This window comes from Vicugna pacos, chromosome 32 (assembly GCF_048564905.1).
Source record: "Vicugna pacos chromosome 32, VicPac4, whole genome shotgun sequence".
NCBI lineage: Eukaryota > Metazoa > Chordata > Mammalia > Artiodactyla > Camelidae > Vicugna > Vicugna pacos.
The window spans coordinates 2,954,466-2,970,842 of NC_133018.1; the positions used below are offsets into that span (position 1 = coordinate 2,954,466).

The following is a 16,377-nucleotide window of genomic DNA, read 5'->3' on the forward strand; positions in this document are numbered from 1 at the left end:
GGCTCAAGGTGAGGAAGGACAGTGCTTGGCATGGCCCGTCCTGGGCCCCCAGCCCCCACCACACCCACCTGGCGGAGGTTGTTGGCTCCAGCACCCAAGGTGGAATCAAATCCCCTCTCTCCCTCCTTCCCTGCCAAGTGCCCCACTTTACACAGGATGCTGAGGCCCAGGGAATCGGGAGCCGGCCAGCAAGACTGCCCAGAGCCTGGCGCTGCAGCCCCGTTTATTGCACTGCTTTGCCGCTCACAGGGGAAGCACGTCCCCCGAAGTCCCCCTCCCAGTCCGGGTGGGATCTCATCCCTGGGCAATCTACCAGCCCGCCTTGCCTGCCTGAGCACTTGCTCAGTAGCCTGCAGGCTCCCCGCCTTTCCTGGAGTCTGAGGCAGCTGCCCAGCCATCTGGTGTGCGGACAATGGCCTGGACCACGGCAATGAAGGTGGAAGTGACCTGGGTGTGGTGGTGCCGGGTCTTCAGGGCTGCAGCCACTGCCTGGGGACAGGAAGGGACACGGGACCTCAGCCAGGCCCAAGACACCATCCGAACCACACGTGTGCGGTCATGGGCTTCACAGACCCAGATGGTGCCACTTCCAGCCACGTGGCCAGGAAGAGCAAGCTGGGGGCAGCTGGGCCTCCTGTGTCTCATAGGAGCAGGTGGTCTGGTTCTCATGGCCCGGGGGCTCAAGATGGCCCAGACAGTGGATGTGAAGGTCACCTGCTACAGGCAGAGGTCACCATTGTCCCCTCCATGATGACTCAGGAGACCCAGGCCTCCATTCTAGGATACTGGGTGGCCCTCCTGCGACTCGGTCCCCCACCCCCACCCCACCTGGTCCACGTCTTTCTCCAGCGTCGTGGTGTTGGGTAAAAGTTGGTTGTGCAGCCGGGGCTCCTCCACCGCCCGCTTCACGTCATAGCCGAACCACAGGCTGTAGATGATGGCCTGGGGGTGTGGGGATGTGTCAGCGTGGCCCAAGGGCAAGGGATCGGGGGACAGGGGTGGCACGTACCAGTGCAGTGGACGTGGTGATCTGCGTGCCCCCAGAGGCACCCACCACCATTCGGACCCGGCTGTCCTGACCCACAATGATGGCTGGGCACATGGACGAGAGTGGCTGTTTCCCTGCCGGCAGGAGGGAGGGAGGGAGGGGACAGAGGTGCTGGTCAGCCACCCGCTGGAACACCAGCCCCCTCCTCGCCCAAGACCCCCCACCACACCTGGCATGATGAAGTTGGCGGGTGAGGGCGGCACTCCAAACTGGTTGATGATGTTAGGGGAGCTGAAGTCGTCCATCTCATCGTTGAAGAGGATCCCACTGATCCGTGACCGCACCTTGGAACCAAAGCTGCCGACCGGCTAGGTGAGACCGCTGTGCCTGGCCCCGCCCGCCTCGTCCCTCCTGTCCCCACGCGGCAGCCCCTGGCCCACCCAGGCCGCCCAGCAGCCCTACTAGAGGTTGATGGTGCTGGTGGCCGACACGGCGCTGCCATCCTCCGAGACCACGGACAGGTGGGCGGTGCCCCCGTCGTCCGGTGTGTAGAACTCAGGCTCGTAGTAGGAGGTTGGGTGAGTGGTGTTGTCGGAGATCCGGGCCCGGAGCTGGGCGGCAAAGAACTCGGAGCTCATGTTGCGGACCACCTGCCGAGACCCCAGAGCCGGCCTGAGGAGGTGGGGGAGGTGGGGAGGGGGTACAGGCTTGTGCGAGCAGCTCTCAGGAAGCCCCCGACCCTGGCTCTGACCACAACCCTCCTGCACCCTAAGCGTCACGTGGCCCATCTGACCCCCTCTCTCCAGCCTCTGTCTCTGCTGCAGTCCAGCAGCTCTCAGTGTCTGTCCGTCCTCTGAGCCCCTACTCTCACCACATTCTTCATGCATGCATTCATTCATTCATGGAGCTTGTAACTTCATGCCTAGAACTGGGGGATGAGCAGGGAACAGATAGGCAGGTCTCCACCCTCACAGCAGAAAGACAAAGGCAGGCAGGGATGTGATGGAAAGAACAAGCCAGGTGAGAGGGGTGGAGAGGGACGGGATGGGGTAGAGTGGTCAGGGAGGGCTTCTCGGAGGAGGTGACATCTGAAAAGCCACCTCAAATGAGGCCTGAATGGTAATGCAAAGGCTCTGAGGCAGGCCTGTGAGTGACAGGCAGACAGTGAATGGGGTTATGGAGAGAGGAGGTTGAAGATGCAGGCAGGGGCTGATCCCTTAGGTCTTTACAGGCCCCATAAGGACTTTGGCGTTTGCTCTAGGCCACCTGGGCTTGGGGCAGAGGAGTGAACAGCTGATAGGTGTTTTCACAGATCCCTCTGGCAGCAGTGGAGGGTGGAACCCAAGTTGTGGGGGCTACGGACATCAACCAGGTGAGAGATGATGTCTCAGCAGGTGGTAGAGAGGAATGCCCCAAAGTTTTCGGTCCAGAGTGGCCCTGACTGGAAAGAGGGACACTACAGGAGGGGCAGCTGTGGGGACAGCTGGGAGCTTGATTCGGGACACCTGCTCGTTGGACCCTGGAAAGCCTGTCTCAGGTGGGTGACGGGCCACACCTGATGTGTGAGTTCACGGGCAAGGCTGGACTGAGGCATAAGCATGGGCTCGTCAGCTTGAAGCCGCAGGCCCGGACGGGCAGACAAAGAAGAGATGACAGACAGAGATGGGAGAAGATGCAGGAGCCAGTGAGGAAAGTTCCTGGAGGCCAAGCAGAAGAAATGCCTCGGGAGGCTTCCAGCAACACCCGTGGATAAAGTGACTAACCCAAGGGGAAAACTTTCAGCCTGAACCTACTTCCAAGGATTCAGAAAGTCGAATCCAGGGAGTGAGACATCCTGCAAGACAACTGCCCCGGGTCTTAAAATCAACAAGACAGCCAAGAGGGTCCACAGAGGGCAAGAGCCTGGAGAGACAGAACCGCTGGTGCCGGTGGGAGCCTGACGGGCCCTGAACCCGCAAACATGGACAGGAGCCTCGGGGAAAGTCCGACCCAGGCGTCCAATAGGTCATGTGTTGTGTACAAGTCCTTGCTCTCGGGAGATGCAACTGAAAGTGGGATCTCTGTGACACATTGTCCACTGACTCAGGAGGAAACGGGTTTATCAAGGGAGAGATGGCTGAGACAGGCAGAGAGGAAGGAATGAGCCAAAATGTCTACAACTTCGCAAAACAGAAAGTTGAGGAGGAGCTGGTGAACTGGGTGAGATGCTGCTGGGAGTGGCCCAAAGGGGACGCTGGGGCTGGACTCGCAGGGTGGAGTCAGGAGGGCGGGCAGGATAGGAGGGGCTCCAGAGAGGATGGAGTTGGCCAAGTTTGCTCCAAGGAGGGTAGAGGGACAGGCAGCAGCTGGAGTGTTCTGGAACCCCAAGAGAACGTCTCTCTTGGGATGACCCACAAGAAAGGGCAGACTGGGAACCCAAGAGACAGCGCAGCCTTCCAGGAAGGGTGTGCTGAGTCAGCAAGTGGACGAGCAGGAGGCCGACCTCAGCCGGGAGGGAGGGCAGAGGGGACCACGATGCAGGCTTCCCCCACCCCTCCCTAGGGACACCAGGTCACTGGGGGGGGGCGGGGGTGCAAAATCGTCCCTGGGAAAGAAAAGAGACCCAGGAGGGCAGCTGTGGGAGGTCACAGGTCAGTGTGAGGGGTTCTGCAGGTCCACCTTGGAATGAGGGGCCGCAAGTAGGCAATGACATAATGGGGATGAAGCCGGGGCACCCGGCAGGTGAGTAGTGGGGCAGTGCAGGGCCTGGATCTAGAAAGTTAGCTCCTGGGTGTGACCAGGGAGCAGGTGGCCAGGGTCTCTGCCCACTTGAAACGCTGGTCCTCCATGTCAAATCCATCCTTATCACTTCCCCTGAGGGCTAGGACACCCCTGTGGGTTCCTCACGGTCAGCACTGACCACTCCAGAACCTTTCAGGCTGATGGCAAAGCACGTGCAAAGGTCCTGAGGTTGGAGTGTGAAGGAGGTGGGCAGTAATTACTCACTGACAAGTCTGTCTCCCGCAGTGCTCCCCACCCTGTGAGCTCCGTGGGTCAGAGGCTGGAACTCAGGGTCACCAGTCCATCCCAGCACAAAGTAGGCCCGAGGCCAAAGTCAGTGTCAGAAATGGATTTGTAAAGCCTGAGTAAGGCTGGGGTGGCCCCAGGAAGCCCTCCTGGCCCATTGCAGGCCAGTCTCTGCCCCTTACCTCAGTCATGTTGACAAACTTGGGGTCCCCAAGCAGGGTCCTCTTGGCATAGGCAAATCGGAAGGCCTCCACGATGCGGTGATAGGTCAGGCCCTTCTGCTCAGGGGTCTTCACGCTCTCCCGGGAGAAGTTATACCCTGATTGGGCAGAACCGGGCAAGGGTCAGCAGCCCCAGGATCCCCGGGACATCCCAGCCGAGGCAGGACAACTGAGTGCTAGTAGGGGCGGGGGTGCTGTGAGGGTGGTTGACACCTCCCCGAGCCGCTTGGCCCACGTTGAGATGGCAAGTGTTTAATAACCAAGAACAATGGCCACTTTGTAGGGATAGAAGGAAGCAAGGATCCCTGGGCCTGGGCCTCACACATCCAGCCACAGGGCCACCCAGTCCACGCGGTCACAGATGACCACTTAGATTTACCAGACGTGCCCTCTGGACCAAGCTGTCCAGCCGTGAACTCTGGCATTGGGAGCTGACCGGGGCCCCAGGCCCTCGCATGGCTGTCCCCACCCTGCGGCTCCTGTAGGCCGCAGAGGGCGGCTCACCTTTGAGGATGTTGAGGATGAGGGCCAGCACAGGTCCGCTGAGCGGGGCGCTGGGCACATAGAGCTGGGCGTCCCCGAGGCTGACACTGAGCGGGTGCTCAATCAGCTCGGCCTGGTAGTTGTTCAGGTCCTCGGCCGTCACGATGCCCCCTGCAACAGGACAGCCCTCGGGGGTGACACAGGGATGGGGCGCACTATCGGGGGGCTGTCGAGCTGGGTGCTCTGTCCACTCCTTGGTCCTCCCTGATGGTGCTCCCACCCCACGGCCAGGCCCAGGCCAGTGCCCTTCACCTGCTTGCCCTGTTGGCCCCGGGGTCCCACTACTCCCCTCTTGACGGCCAGAAGGTCTTCTTCAAGTGGGAAATATCTGCTCCCATCTCCCCCCTGCTTAGGCCCCTCCTCCTACGACTAATGTGTGGGTGGAAGGAGGCTCTTAATTCTCCAGGGAAATAGCTCCAGACAGACGAAGTCTTTACAGGCCAATTTCTGGCGTCAGTGGTAAAGGTTGTTGTCTAATGCCCCTCCTCCGTGACACAATGATAAAAATAACCTGAAGAAGCCACAGCTCAGGGAGAGGCAGTGTGGGGCTCCTGAATCCATCACAACCTGCCCACAAGGTCCCAACTGCAGGATGCTGCATGCAGCCCCTCCCACACCTCTCTCACCAAGCCCACTCTCATCCCCCGTGACCCTCCTGGAGAACTAAAACCCCTTCTCTCAGGGCCCTAGACTATTTTCTCTGCCTACAAACTCTAACCTCATCTGCCATCCAGGTGCCACCTCCTCCAGGAAGCTCTCCGGTATTCATACTTCAGAGCTTTCCCCAATCCTGGCTCCTGCTTACACCTGCATTTATTTACCCATCAGGGCTTTCTCTCCTAGATTGCAGGGTCTTAGCCTTGAGCTAACCAGGAGCTGTGGATCCATGTGGCTTGACACTGACTGCACACCCATTGTGACCATCCTCTGCCAGGCACTCCCCGAGGGCCCAGTGCCCAGGCCAGGTAGGACCTAAGGACCCAGGTCTCTGGGCCCTGGCTCAGGGTTCCTGCTGTGGAGTTCCTCGCCCCAGGCTCCTGAGGTCACCCGCTCACCGGCCTCCTGGATATCCTTGACAATCTGGGCTGTGAGGCTCCCGTTGTAGAAAGCCTGGGCACCCTCGAAGGCCAGCGTCTCGTACGTGTCGGCCAGCCGAGGCATGATCACTCGGTCCCCCTCCCGCAGCACTTTCCCGTCCCGGCAGAACACCTCGCTGGGGCAGAGGGGGCTCCCGTGAGGCAGGCAGGTAGGGCTGACTCAACCAGCCACCCCACCCATCTTCGGAGGAGAATCAAGAACATGGAGCCCCTGTCTGCAGGTGGGTGGCCCCAGCACTCAGGGCTTGTCCTCCAGTGTCCAGTCCAGGCCTCCTAGAGTCCCCTGCCCGTTGGGATCCCTGGGCCAGGACCCCACCACCAGGCTCAGAAGGGGCAGGGATTTGGTCTCCTAGACCCCGCCCCTCTATCAGTCCGGATTCCTGAAAGTGCACTGTCACCTGCCACGCCCCCTGCAGGGACTACAGACGTACCACAGGGAAGGCCGCCCCTCAATGGCTGCCCGGCTTCTTTCCAGGGCTGCTGCCAAGGCCTTCCCCACAGGGAAGCCCTGGCGGGCCAGCTGGATGCTGGGCTGGAACAGGCGAGCCCAGGGCAGCCGCCCGTGCCGCTGGTGTGCCAGCTCATAGCCACGGATCTCGCCGGGAACTGCCACCGACAGCCCCCCTGTGGAAGGAGAGGGACATGGTTAGTGGGTCCACACAGGGGAATTCCCCAGCACATCCCCAGATGATACTTGTGAGGCTCAGGAAGGAAATGGATTTTTGAGGTCACGCCAGGACTGCGCAGGCAGGAGAGCCAATGGGCCAGGGATGCCTGACAAGGACACAGGAGGGAGAGGCGGCGGCTCGCCTGTTGGGTTCTGCTGTCCATCCTAGACTTCTGTCTCTGCAGGTGCCACCGTGTCTGAAACCCTGTGTCAGGCTCACAGCTGTGCAGCAAGAGTATAATTAACCCGGACCCCTACCATCTCTCCAGCTGAGCCTCCCGGACCACGAAGCCTCTCTTGTGACTCAAGGGTTCCACCAGAGCCCACCAAAGTCCCCAGCGGAAGCCCAGGCCATCCCCAAGGCTGGACTGGCTCCCATGGCAAGGCCCCTGCTCTTCCGTTGTCCCAACTGGGACCTGAGCCCAAACCCTTGTCCTGCCTGTCTCTGGGTCTGTATCCCCATCTCCCCTGTCCTAGCAGTGTCTTTTGAGGAGCCCATGATTCCACTGGAAACAGACCCCTGGACCCAGGCTCCCCACTGGGCCCACTGCCCCGACTGGGCCCTAAAGCCGGACACTGACCCAGAAAGTTTCAGCCACAGCCCCTGCTCCCAGGCGCCCTCCTGCTTTCACCCCTGAGATGACTGGGGCTATCTCGGCCACCCCCAGGCGTGGTGGCCGCAGCTCCAGAGCTGCCTCTCCCGCCCTGAAGTTGGGCACAAGTCTCCAACAGCCTTGCATCCCAGAAGGTTTGACACGTGGCTCACAAAGCCCCCCATCTTAAATAAACCCTGCCCTGCCCTCCAGCCAATCAGGGGGTCAGGGGGTGTGGCCAGACCGCCCAAGATGGCTGTCCTCCTGTTCTGTACATCCCCCCCACTTAGTCAGCCCTGGCTTCACCCACACCCTATTCCCTCTTAATCACAGAGAGGTACTCGCCCCAAACCAAGCTAGTGATTGTTTTAATCTTTAGATTAGAATATCTCCACTCTGACTGCTTATCAGCGGGGTGTGTTCCTCTGCTGGTTCCCTGGTAAGCAACTTGAAATTAGTAACTGGTAACCTCCCTACCCACACCCTCCACCCAACAAAGACCACTGCCAGGTCCTGCCCCGTCTGCTGCACAGGATGGGTGTGGCTCCAGGATCTCGCTTCAGGCATGTAAGACCTCCTGTCCATTAAACTAGGGGTGTCTCTGTCACTGACTCTGGGCTCTTTCTTCGGTCTGGAGGGCGGCCAGGTCCAGGGCTTGCAGGCCTGCAGGGTGCAGCCCAACACAGGCTCTCATGCCACCCCTCACCAAGGTCACCAGCGACCCCCACACTCTCCTCTGTCTGCACTAACTCTGGGGGCCCTCCCCCACATCAGGCTCAGGTTCCATTACCTGCTGACAACTCCCAAAGTCACTCTCTGGCCTGCTCCCCTCATGGCCAGACCTGAGGATGTACCTGCCCACTTGAAAAAGGCATCTCAAACCTAACACGCCAGACCCCAACTCCTGACTGTCGCCCAGTCCCACCTCCCTGCAGCCTAGCGGTCTCTGTTAGGGCCACCCTATGCCTCCAGGCATAGACTCAAGCTCATCTGGGACTCTTGGCAAGCACATCACACTCAGCCTGACAGAAAGTCCCCCCAAGTGTGCCAGCACCAGCCACCAGCCACCAACCCCACCCTCAGCTCTCCCTGGTTATCACCGTGACCTCCTGACAGGTCACCTGATGGACAGATAGCTTGGCCCCCTTTTTGCAGCAGCCAGAGGAGTCCTGTCGGACGAAGGCCAGATCCACCCAAGTCCCCTGGGTCTTCACAATGACCCATGAGGTCGGACAGGACCTGGACCGACCTGCCTGACCTTGTGTCCTCCCACCCCCTCCTTCCCGACACGTGCACGGCTGCCCCACCCAGGCCCAGCCTCTGGGTCTCTGCTCAGATGTCCTGACCCTGCTGAAACCACACGCCCTCTGCCTCCCGGGCACACCCACAACCAGTTATCTTTCCTGCTCCACCTGGAATGTCTGATTTCATCTGTTGGGGAACAGCCCCTGATGCCTCAACAAGTCCGAGTTAAAGATGTGATTTCCAAGCACCCAAAGATGCTAAGTCTGTAAGATTCCTGCAGTCTCTCACTCTGAAGGATTTCCTTTCTACATATTGCGAGTTTCCTGACGGGTAAAAATTTAGACTGCATATATGCTGGGGAGGAGTCCAAAGCGGCAGCCTTCAGGGGGCAGAGTCCGCAGTGGGGATCAGACTCAGGACAGCCCTTGCTCCCCACCCCTCCTCCCCTCCAACCTCATCCCGCAATCCACTGGGGTCCTTGCGGCGGCGCCCCCTGGTGGCCACTGGTTCCCCTCGGCTACATGAGCAGTTGGGGCCTCTGGCTTCAAGGCAGGTTGGCGAAAAAAAGACTCTGCTCCCTACTCCAGAGAGCTCTCCCCACAAATGAATGAATGGCTTGGATGCCTGTCAAAAACCCAGGGTTTACACAGCCTGGGCTCAAGCCCAGCTTTACCACCATCTGGCTGTGTGATCTTGGTCATGACCTCTCTGGGCCTTGGCATCCCCACCTGTAAAATGGACATCGACACCATGCTCCCCCTGCCAAGCACAAGGGAGGATTCAAGGGGCTCATCGACGAACAGAGCTGAGCTGAGTGCTGGCCTGGGGCCCCCAGGGTGTGCAAGCTGTTGTAATAGTCATCATCCTGTGCCCATGCTGGCACCAGGTGCCCTGGAGGGACCTGAGCAGAAATAACAGAAGCTCCACCCACTGTGATGATGGGCTTGACCATTCATTATGGAGGGTGTGTGGGCCGGGAAGGGGTGGGAGAGCATCAGCGACCGTGAGAGCCATCCCCAGCCCCAGACTGGGCTTGAGGGGTGATGCTCAAGCCTTCCCAGCACCTCGTCTCAGCCCCGCGCCCACACCCAAGCCTGCACCCCACTGCATCCGCCTCACCTTCCTCCGACTCCTCTGAGCTGTTGAACATGCTGGCAGAGGCCAGCCGAGGGGCCACCTCGCGGGCATTGATGACCTCAGCTTTTCCTGGAAGGAGAAGCAGGTGGGCAGGTGGGACCAACACCAGCCCCTCACCCAACCCGGGTGCACCCCATGGCCACCCAGCTGTGCGTCCGCAGCCCACGTCCAGCCTGAGGCAGACAGCCCCGCCATGCGCCTCCCGCCTGGCACTCACGCGTCGTGCTGTTGTAGATGGTGAGGAACAGGCCGCCCCCGATGCCCATGCTGTGGGCGTTCAGGAGCCCCACGCACAGCAGGGCCGCGATGGCAGCGTCCACCGCCGAGCCGCCATCCCGCAGCGCGTCCCTGCCGGCCACACGTGCCGGGGAGTGAGAGCCCGCGGGCTCCTCAGCCTGAGATGCACACCCCGCCACCCACCTCCCCACCGCCTGGCCACCCCGCCCCAGGGAGAGGAATCCATCGTTTGGGGTGCTTTAATGTAATTCCAAAACCAACGGGCTTCATACGTTCTGCTTCTTCAAGCAGATGTATGTGACTTTCATAATTGGAAAAAAATGGAAAATTGTTACTTTTTATTAATTTTTTCTGTTTAAGTCTTTAAATAGGAATTGATCTGTGTATATATGAGATAGGGGTCTAAAAAAAAGCATAAAGAAACAGAGTTTACCTGCAGAGACAGACACCGTTGAACTGAGAAGAGGGCTCAGCTGAACACTGGGAGACCCGCACCCTGCTCTCAGGGGTGGTGTCCCCTTCTCCCCTGACCAGAGGTGCCAAGAAGGCCCAAGGACAGGACAGGCAGCTCCACACACACTAAACATCCTTCATCCAGGCAGCCCGTTTACCAGGGGGGAAGCAGTCCCAGAAGGGTGAGGGTCTCCCCCAGGTCCACTTACAGTGGCTAAACCCCAGGGCCTGTGTCCCCACGCCCTGCTCCACTCACCTCCCGATCTCCGAGCAGCGCTGGGCGTCCGTGGCCACAGCCGCCCTGGGGTACACGTGGTTGTGTGGCTTGGAGGCCGAGGGCAGCCAGAGGCAGAGGCCGATGACAAGGAGCACTAGGGCCACGGCCAGCAGGGCCAGCAGCACATACCGCTTCTTCATGGCTCTGTGGGCATGGGGGCAGGGGAGTCGAAGGTCAGGGGACCATTGCCGGCCTGGCCTTGGCACACCCCGACCCCCATCCCACCAGGCACAGCCCAAAGTCAGGCCTTAGAAATACCTCCCTGTGTCTCTCTCCAGCCCCCAGGCCTTTTTTCATGACACTCCCTCTGCTGGAAGTTCCTGGCCCCATCTCTGCCCCCCAAATCCTCCTGCTTATCCTCAGGAACCCCACCTCCAGCAGGGATCCCTCCTGGGAGCCCCCAGATCTCACTTCTGGGGAGGAGCCCCTGCTTCTGCAGGGCCTTGTCTGTTTCCTCACAGTGGCAAAGGTCTCCTCCAGGAGGGACCTGCCTGGCCTGACTCTTCCCCGGCACCGTCCTGGGGTCCCCAGAGTAGCCAGCCACAGAATGTAGGGTTCAGCTTCCATCCTGTGCTCCAAGGGGACACCCACAGTCTCCTCCTAAAATCATCAGATCAGCCACTGCGGGACCAGGGCCTACCTTCCTCAGCGGATGGCAGCCCTGAGCCTCCCAGGGAGGTAGGTGGTCACAAAAGATGGGTTTGGCTGAAACGGCTGGAGGAATAACTGGGGTCTCCCTTGTGCACTGCAGGAGCCTGTGGCCACAGAATCTGCTCCAGGGAGACTCCTGGACCACGCAGAAGGCTTGTCTTCCTGAAAAGGGAGAGGGTGTTCCTGGAGCAGGCTGGGCCCAGCCCTCCCCAGGAACTATGTGAGGTGTCGCTACCTCCGGAGGAGCTCTGGAGTCAAGGGGACACTGTCAGCTGCTCCCACGTTGGTGTGAATTCCCCCTGCATTTCTCCCAGGCTCATTGAGGAGGGTTAGCACAGAGCAGGGCAGGGAGCTGTCACGTGACCAAGGGGTGAAGCCCCGTGTGCCAGCCGAGGGGATGGAGCCTGCAGGCATGGGGGCCAGACTGCCCATCTCATCTGTGTGGGGTCTTGGGTAAGTCACTGACTGTCTGTCCAGGGAATGACAGAGGGGCCCACTGGGGCGTGTTGTGAAGGTTAAGTAGGTTGGAAACTATCAAGTGTTAGGTGAACGTCAGCAACGCTGGGGGTGCCTGGTGGCCTGTGTGTGGCAGAGGGGAGCTGGCCAGCCTCTGGCTTACCATTTATTTCCCTGTTGGCCGCCTACCAGGCTGTGCAGGGAGGGATGGTAGTGACCCGTGGGGTCACTATGGCAATGGCTGCAGGCGAAGGGTGTGACCCCAAACGGGAAGGAGAGGTGTGATGACAGAGGCAGGCAGGGGGTCCCCCTCTCCTAGACTCAGTTCCCTCCAAAGGACTGGTGTCTGCTGAGAGCCCTGGGCTGGGGCCTCTCTGGCTCACCCTGTCCCTGTTCAGAGGGTGTGAACTCCAGGGCCAGACATGGTATCCCAGGGATGGTCTAAGGATGGAATCCCACCCCTACGTGCACAGAAGGGCTTTCTCCTCCCTGGGCTCAGGGGTCACACAGCAGACCACCACCCCACACCCCCAGCAGGGCTCAGCCCTCCTCTCCACCTTGACGACTTGACCGAACCTCGACACCACCGTTTCTAGCTCCTCCCTGCCCTCCTTCCCGCTGGCTTTGCCTGCCCTTCAGTCCTCCAACAAACAGCCAGAGAGCTCTCTCCAAAATGCCAACCAGGCCCTGCCCCTGCCACTGCCCCAGGACATCCATGTCCTCTGCCCTCTGTCCTGTGCCAGGCTTAACAGTCCTCAGGGCGCACCCTGGGCCCTGGCAGGGAGGCTGGGTCAGGGTTAAGGCTCCTGATGGAGGCAGCCATGCTGGGAGGGCTGGGCTGCAACCTGTGTCCAGACGCTGAGCTTCCCCATCACAGGCAGCGGGGTTGGGGGGCAGGACAGGGGCCAGTGCCCTCCTCCCTGGCACAGGCACAGCCCCACCCACCAAGGAGGCCCCCCAGTCCTCTCTGTCCACTGGGTCAGGTCACACTGGGCACCTTGGGGGCCTGCCTTCATTTCCCCCCGGGCTTGGGACCATCAGCTGAGAAGCCCTCTCAGGCCCTCCTCTCTCCCCTCAGGTCCCTGGGGTGAGCCAGCCAAGACCTCCTGAGGTCCAAGCTCCAGCCTCCCCTGTTCATCCATCTGTCTGTCCATCCTTCCACCCAAGGGCCCAATGGCCTCCCGAAAGGGTAGGAGGTACCCAGCAAGGCTCAGACTGCCAGGGAGCAGGAAGAGGGGTGGGCCGCACTGACCACATCCCCATCTCACTGGACAGGGCAACAGGGAGGCCTGGCCCAGCCTGACACCCTCAGCCCGGCGGAAGACACCCTGCAGGGAACTGTGCTTCCGTTCCCACCCCCCCCCACATTTTTCTCAAAGAGGCCTGGCTGTCACCCAAATCGGTGTCGGGAAGGGAAACAGCCAAACTGCTCCTCGTGACCCTGGTGGGCTTACCTGAGGCCTGGAGGGAGTGGAGGGCCCAAGAGAGCTTCTGTTCCTTAGAAGACAGCTCTGGGCTGGGTCACTGGCCAGGGAGGAAGAGGCAGATTCGTCTCCCTGAGAAAGTCGCAGCCACAGTGCGGGCCAGGGCCCCCCCACTCCTGGGAGCTGCCCAGAGCCACGCCTGCGGCCCCTGCAGAGCTCCTCAGGGGGCCTTGGAACTGGGACTGGGATCTGGAGGGGACCCCTCCGAGGAGCGGAAGAGGCAGGAAAGGAGGAGGAGAGGCCAGAGCAGCTCCCAGGCTCACCTGGTCCCGGAGGGGCACCTAGCACCCCCGGAAGGGCAGCTGACAGCCTCAGAACAGGGTGGAGAGTGGGCGGCCCTCAAAGAGCGGCCTAGCCTGGCAGGCAGGACGGCCGGAGGCTGCCGGCACGTCACAGCAGCAAGGAGTGCAGGGACTCAGTCTATCACCAGGTGACTTTAAGTTCATGCAGCCCTGGGAGGGCCCTGGAGGTGGGAGGTACTGTCATCAGTGACCCGTAGGGTCCCCTTGGCAGTGGCAGCAGGCCAAGGGTGTGGCCCCAGTGGGATGGAAAGAGGTGGTAACAGATGCTGGAGTCCCCACCCCCCAGATTCAGTGCCCTCCAAAGGGCAGGTGTCCATGGGCAAGCCCTTCAGTGAGCCCCAGGCTGGGTCCCCCACTGGCTCATCCTGTCTTTGTTCAGAGCATCTGAACTCCAGAACCAGACACAATGTCCAAGAGATGGTTCCTGAGGTCATGCAGCAGAGGTTCCACCAGCACCAGACCAGAACCTGGACTGGTAGCTGGACGGCAAGGGTACCTCTCTGGAGCAAGGCCTAGGGCCTTACGTCCAGAAGATTCCACCTATCCAGGCCCAAGAAACCACCTGAACAGCCTTGAAAGGCAGGGCCCAGAGAGGGCCAGAGCAGGTCCAAGGTCACACAGCCCACCAGTGAACACCCAGCCACCCTGTGCCTGCCCTAAGTTGCTGCACGTCCCTGATTAGCCCACCACCAAGGTCCTGAGTCAGGAGTAGCTGCAGACCCAGCCCAGGGGAACTTGGACACTGCCCTCCATTCCCCCTTTGCCTTCATCTGCCAAGGACAAGGCTCAGCCACTTCCTAAGTCACGCCTCCCTACCCCACTCCCCAGCTAGCTGTGTCCAGGTGGCCCAGGAGCCCCCGCAGCCCCCACCTGTAACATCTAGTCCACAAGGACCATGCAAGGCTGCGCCATCTGATAGATGGAAGGAGACGGAGAGGCTGACCAGACACTGCTGCACGCCCTTGTCACGTGGCCAGAACCGGCCCTGTCCCCTCACCCACTGCCCTTGAGCATGCATAGCACAGAACCCACCAAATGCACAGCCGTGAAATCCCCAACCAGGATGGCCCCAGCATGAGGGGCCATGACACTTCTTTCCCTGGACCCCCCGGCAGCCCAGGGTGACTGAGAAGATAGACAAGGAGGAGGCAAGGACCAAGGCTCAGAAACATCAGGGGATTTGGCCCCGCCTAAGTGGCTCACTGGACAGCAGTCAGCTGGGAGGCATTAGTAGTGGAGCGCCACAAGGCTCTGTCCCCAGCCTGAGCCTGCCCTGTAGTTTTATTTCCCTGCCTGGGGTGGCCTGAGACAGGGCAGTCTCGGCAGCAGCAGGAAGGTAGCAAGAAGGTCTGGGTGGGCAGAGGATGGCCCAGACTCCACAGGTGACCCTAACAGGACAACTCGGGGCTGGGGTGAGGTGGAGTACAGAGCGCTGCCGGCCACGGGGCTCAGGGGAAGTCCAGGAGCAGCTGCAGGTTCCAGGAAGGGGAGACAAGAGGGAAGGCGCTTCAGAGGCCGTGTCAACAAAGGCAAGATGTACGAACAAAGAAAGCAACTCCCTCACATGTCAAGTGGTTACATTCTGTCCGAGTCAGCTCCCCACCCCCACAGGCAGAGAGGGGACCTGGTGGCAGTGGGTCTGGGCTGACAGTCTCCTCCAGGCCCCATGGCTCCCCTCCCAGGCACACAAAGTGGTGAGTTCTCCATCTCCAGGAATATGCAAACCTCACCCACCCAGATGACTCTGCCATCAGCACCATCCCCTCCCAACACACACACACACACACACACACACACACACACACACACACACACACACACACACACCCATCCCCTTGGCTGAATCTAGGCTGAGCTAGCAGGTTCCAGGACATAGCAGAGAGGTGAGCGTGAGGAAATGGGACAGAGCAGACAGCCGAGGTTTCTCTGTTACTCCTCCAACCCTAGAGCCACGGGGGTGAACCCAGGCACAGCCCTAAGTCCATTCGCAGGCAGCAAAGTGAGGCTTCAGTAGAAGATCCTCGGCCAAGGTCAGCTGGCCCTGGAAGCACGTGGACCGGCAGGTGGACCCACGACCGCCCCCGCCCCTTTGTCTTCCCTCCCACTGCCTGGCCACGGCGAGGAGTCATGTCCTCCAGGGATGAGAATACAGCTCCCGGCAGGAAGCTTACCATGAGCCAGGCCTGGAGTTGAGGTCTGTCTCTCTGTGCCCACCCTCATGCAAATTCGTATTCTCAATAAGAAAAAGGCTTCTTCCCCCAAACTTAATAACCACAACCAGTCGGAAACATGTGGAAATAGCTATACATGCCCGTGATGACCACAAGGTGGTGGGCGCCCCCTGGAGTTGTGCAATCACACCTTGCACCACTGGCCTGCCCCACCCCTACCACAGCCACAAACCCGAGCCCAAGATGGGCAGGTGTGGCCTGAGGACACGGCACCTCAGCTCCCCTATCACCGCTCTGGCTCCATTGCAGACCTGGACCCCCCTAGTGACCACCCCTTCCCCACCCCAGGTTGTCAAAGCTTTCTGGGCCTCAGTTTCTCTTAATCCAAAAGTCCACTTCCTGGCCCTCCTCCACTCACTGCACAACTGTGGCAGAGTCAGACAAAGCCTGGTCAGGCAGACTCAGATCCACTTACCGGATGAAAAACAGAGGCTCCCAGCTCAGACCAGGTCTAAGGCTCTGCCTTTCTGTGCAACAGCTCTGCAGGGTCAGACCACATGAGCCCTGCTCCCATCACCCTGAAGGGCAGCTCACTCCCATTACACAGATGCAGAAACCAAGGCTCAGAGAGGAAGAGGGGCTCCTCCAGGGCACCACCAGGACATAAGAGAGCTAGGGCTGGAATCCAGGTCTCCAGACACCCCCAGGAGGCCCTCCCCACACCTACGCTATCCAGCAGCACAGAGAGGGTGAGCCGCGCTTTGAGGTCACACAGCTCTTGAGTGCAACCTGTACTGCCCCAGCTCACCTGGCTTCAGGGTTGGTCCTGTTGTACTCCTGCTCAGAGCC

At 60.4% G+C, this 16,377-nt stretch overlaps 1 protein-coding gene across 1 annotated transcript; it reads right to left on the reverse strand.

Annotated features, from left to right (window-relative positions):
* Positions 1-201: 201 nt before the first annotated feature.
* GGT1 (gamma-glutamyltransferase 1) lies at positions 202-16,326 on the reverse strand. Its single transcript, XM_015247081.3, has 16 exons — positions 16,004-16,326; positions 13,319-13,518; positions 13,026-13,095; positions 11,105-11,277; positions 10,444-10,608; positions 9,715-9,845; positions 9,480-9,566; positions 6,287-6,479; positions 5,814-5,971; positions 4,720-4,869; positions 4,177-4,313; positions 1,451-1,638; positions 1,218-1,345; positions 1,010-1,122; positions 829-942; positions 202-489 (listed from the first exon to the last, which is right to left on the reverse strand). Exons 5-16 carry the CDS (start codon positions 10,602-10,604, stop codon positions 343-345), a joined length of 1,707 nt encoding a protein of 568 aa, XP_015102567.1. The 5' UTR covers positions 10,605-10,608; positions 11,105-11,277; positions 13,026-13,095; positions 13,319-13,518; positions 16,004-16,326; the 3' UTR covers positions 202-342.
* Between the last annotated feature and the right edge of the window lie 51 nt (positions 16,327-16,377).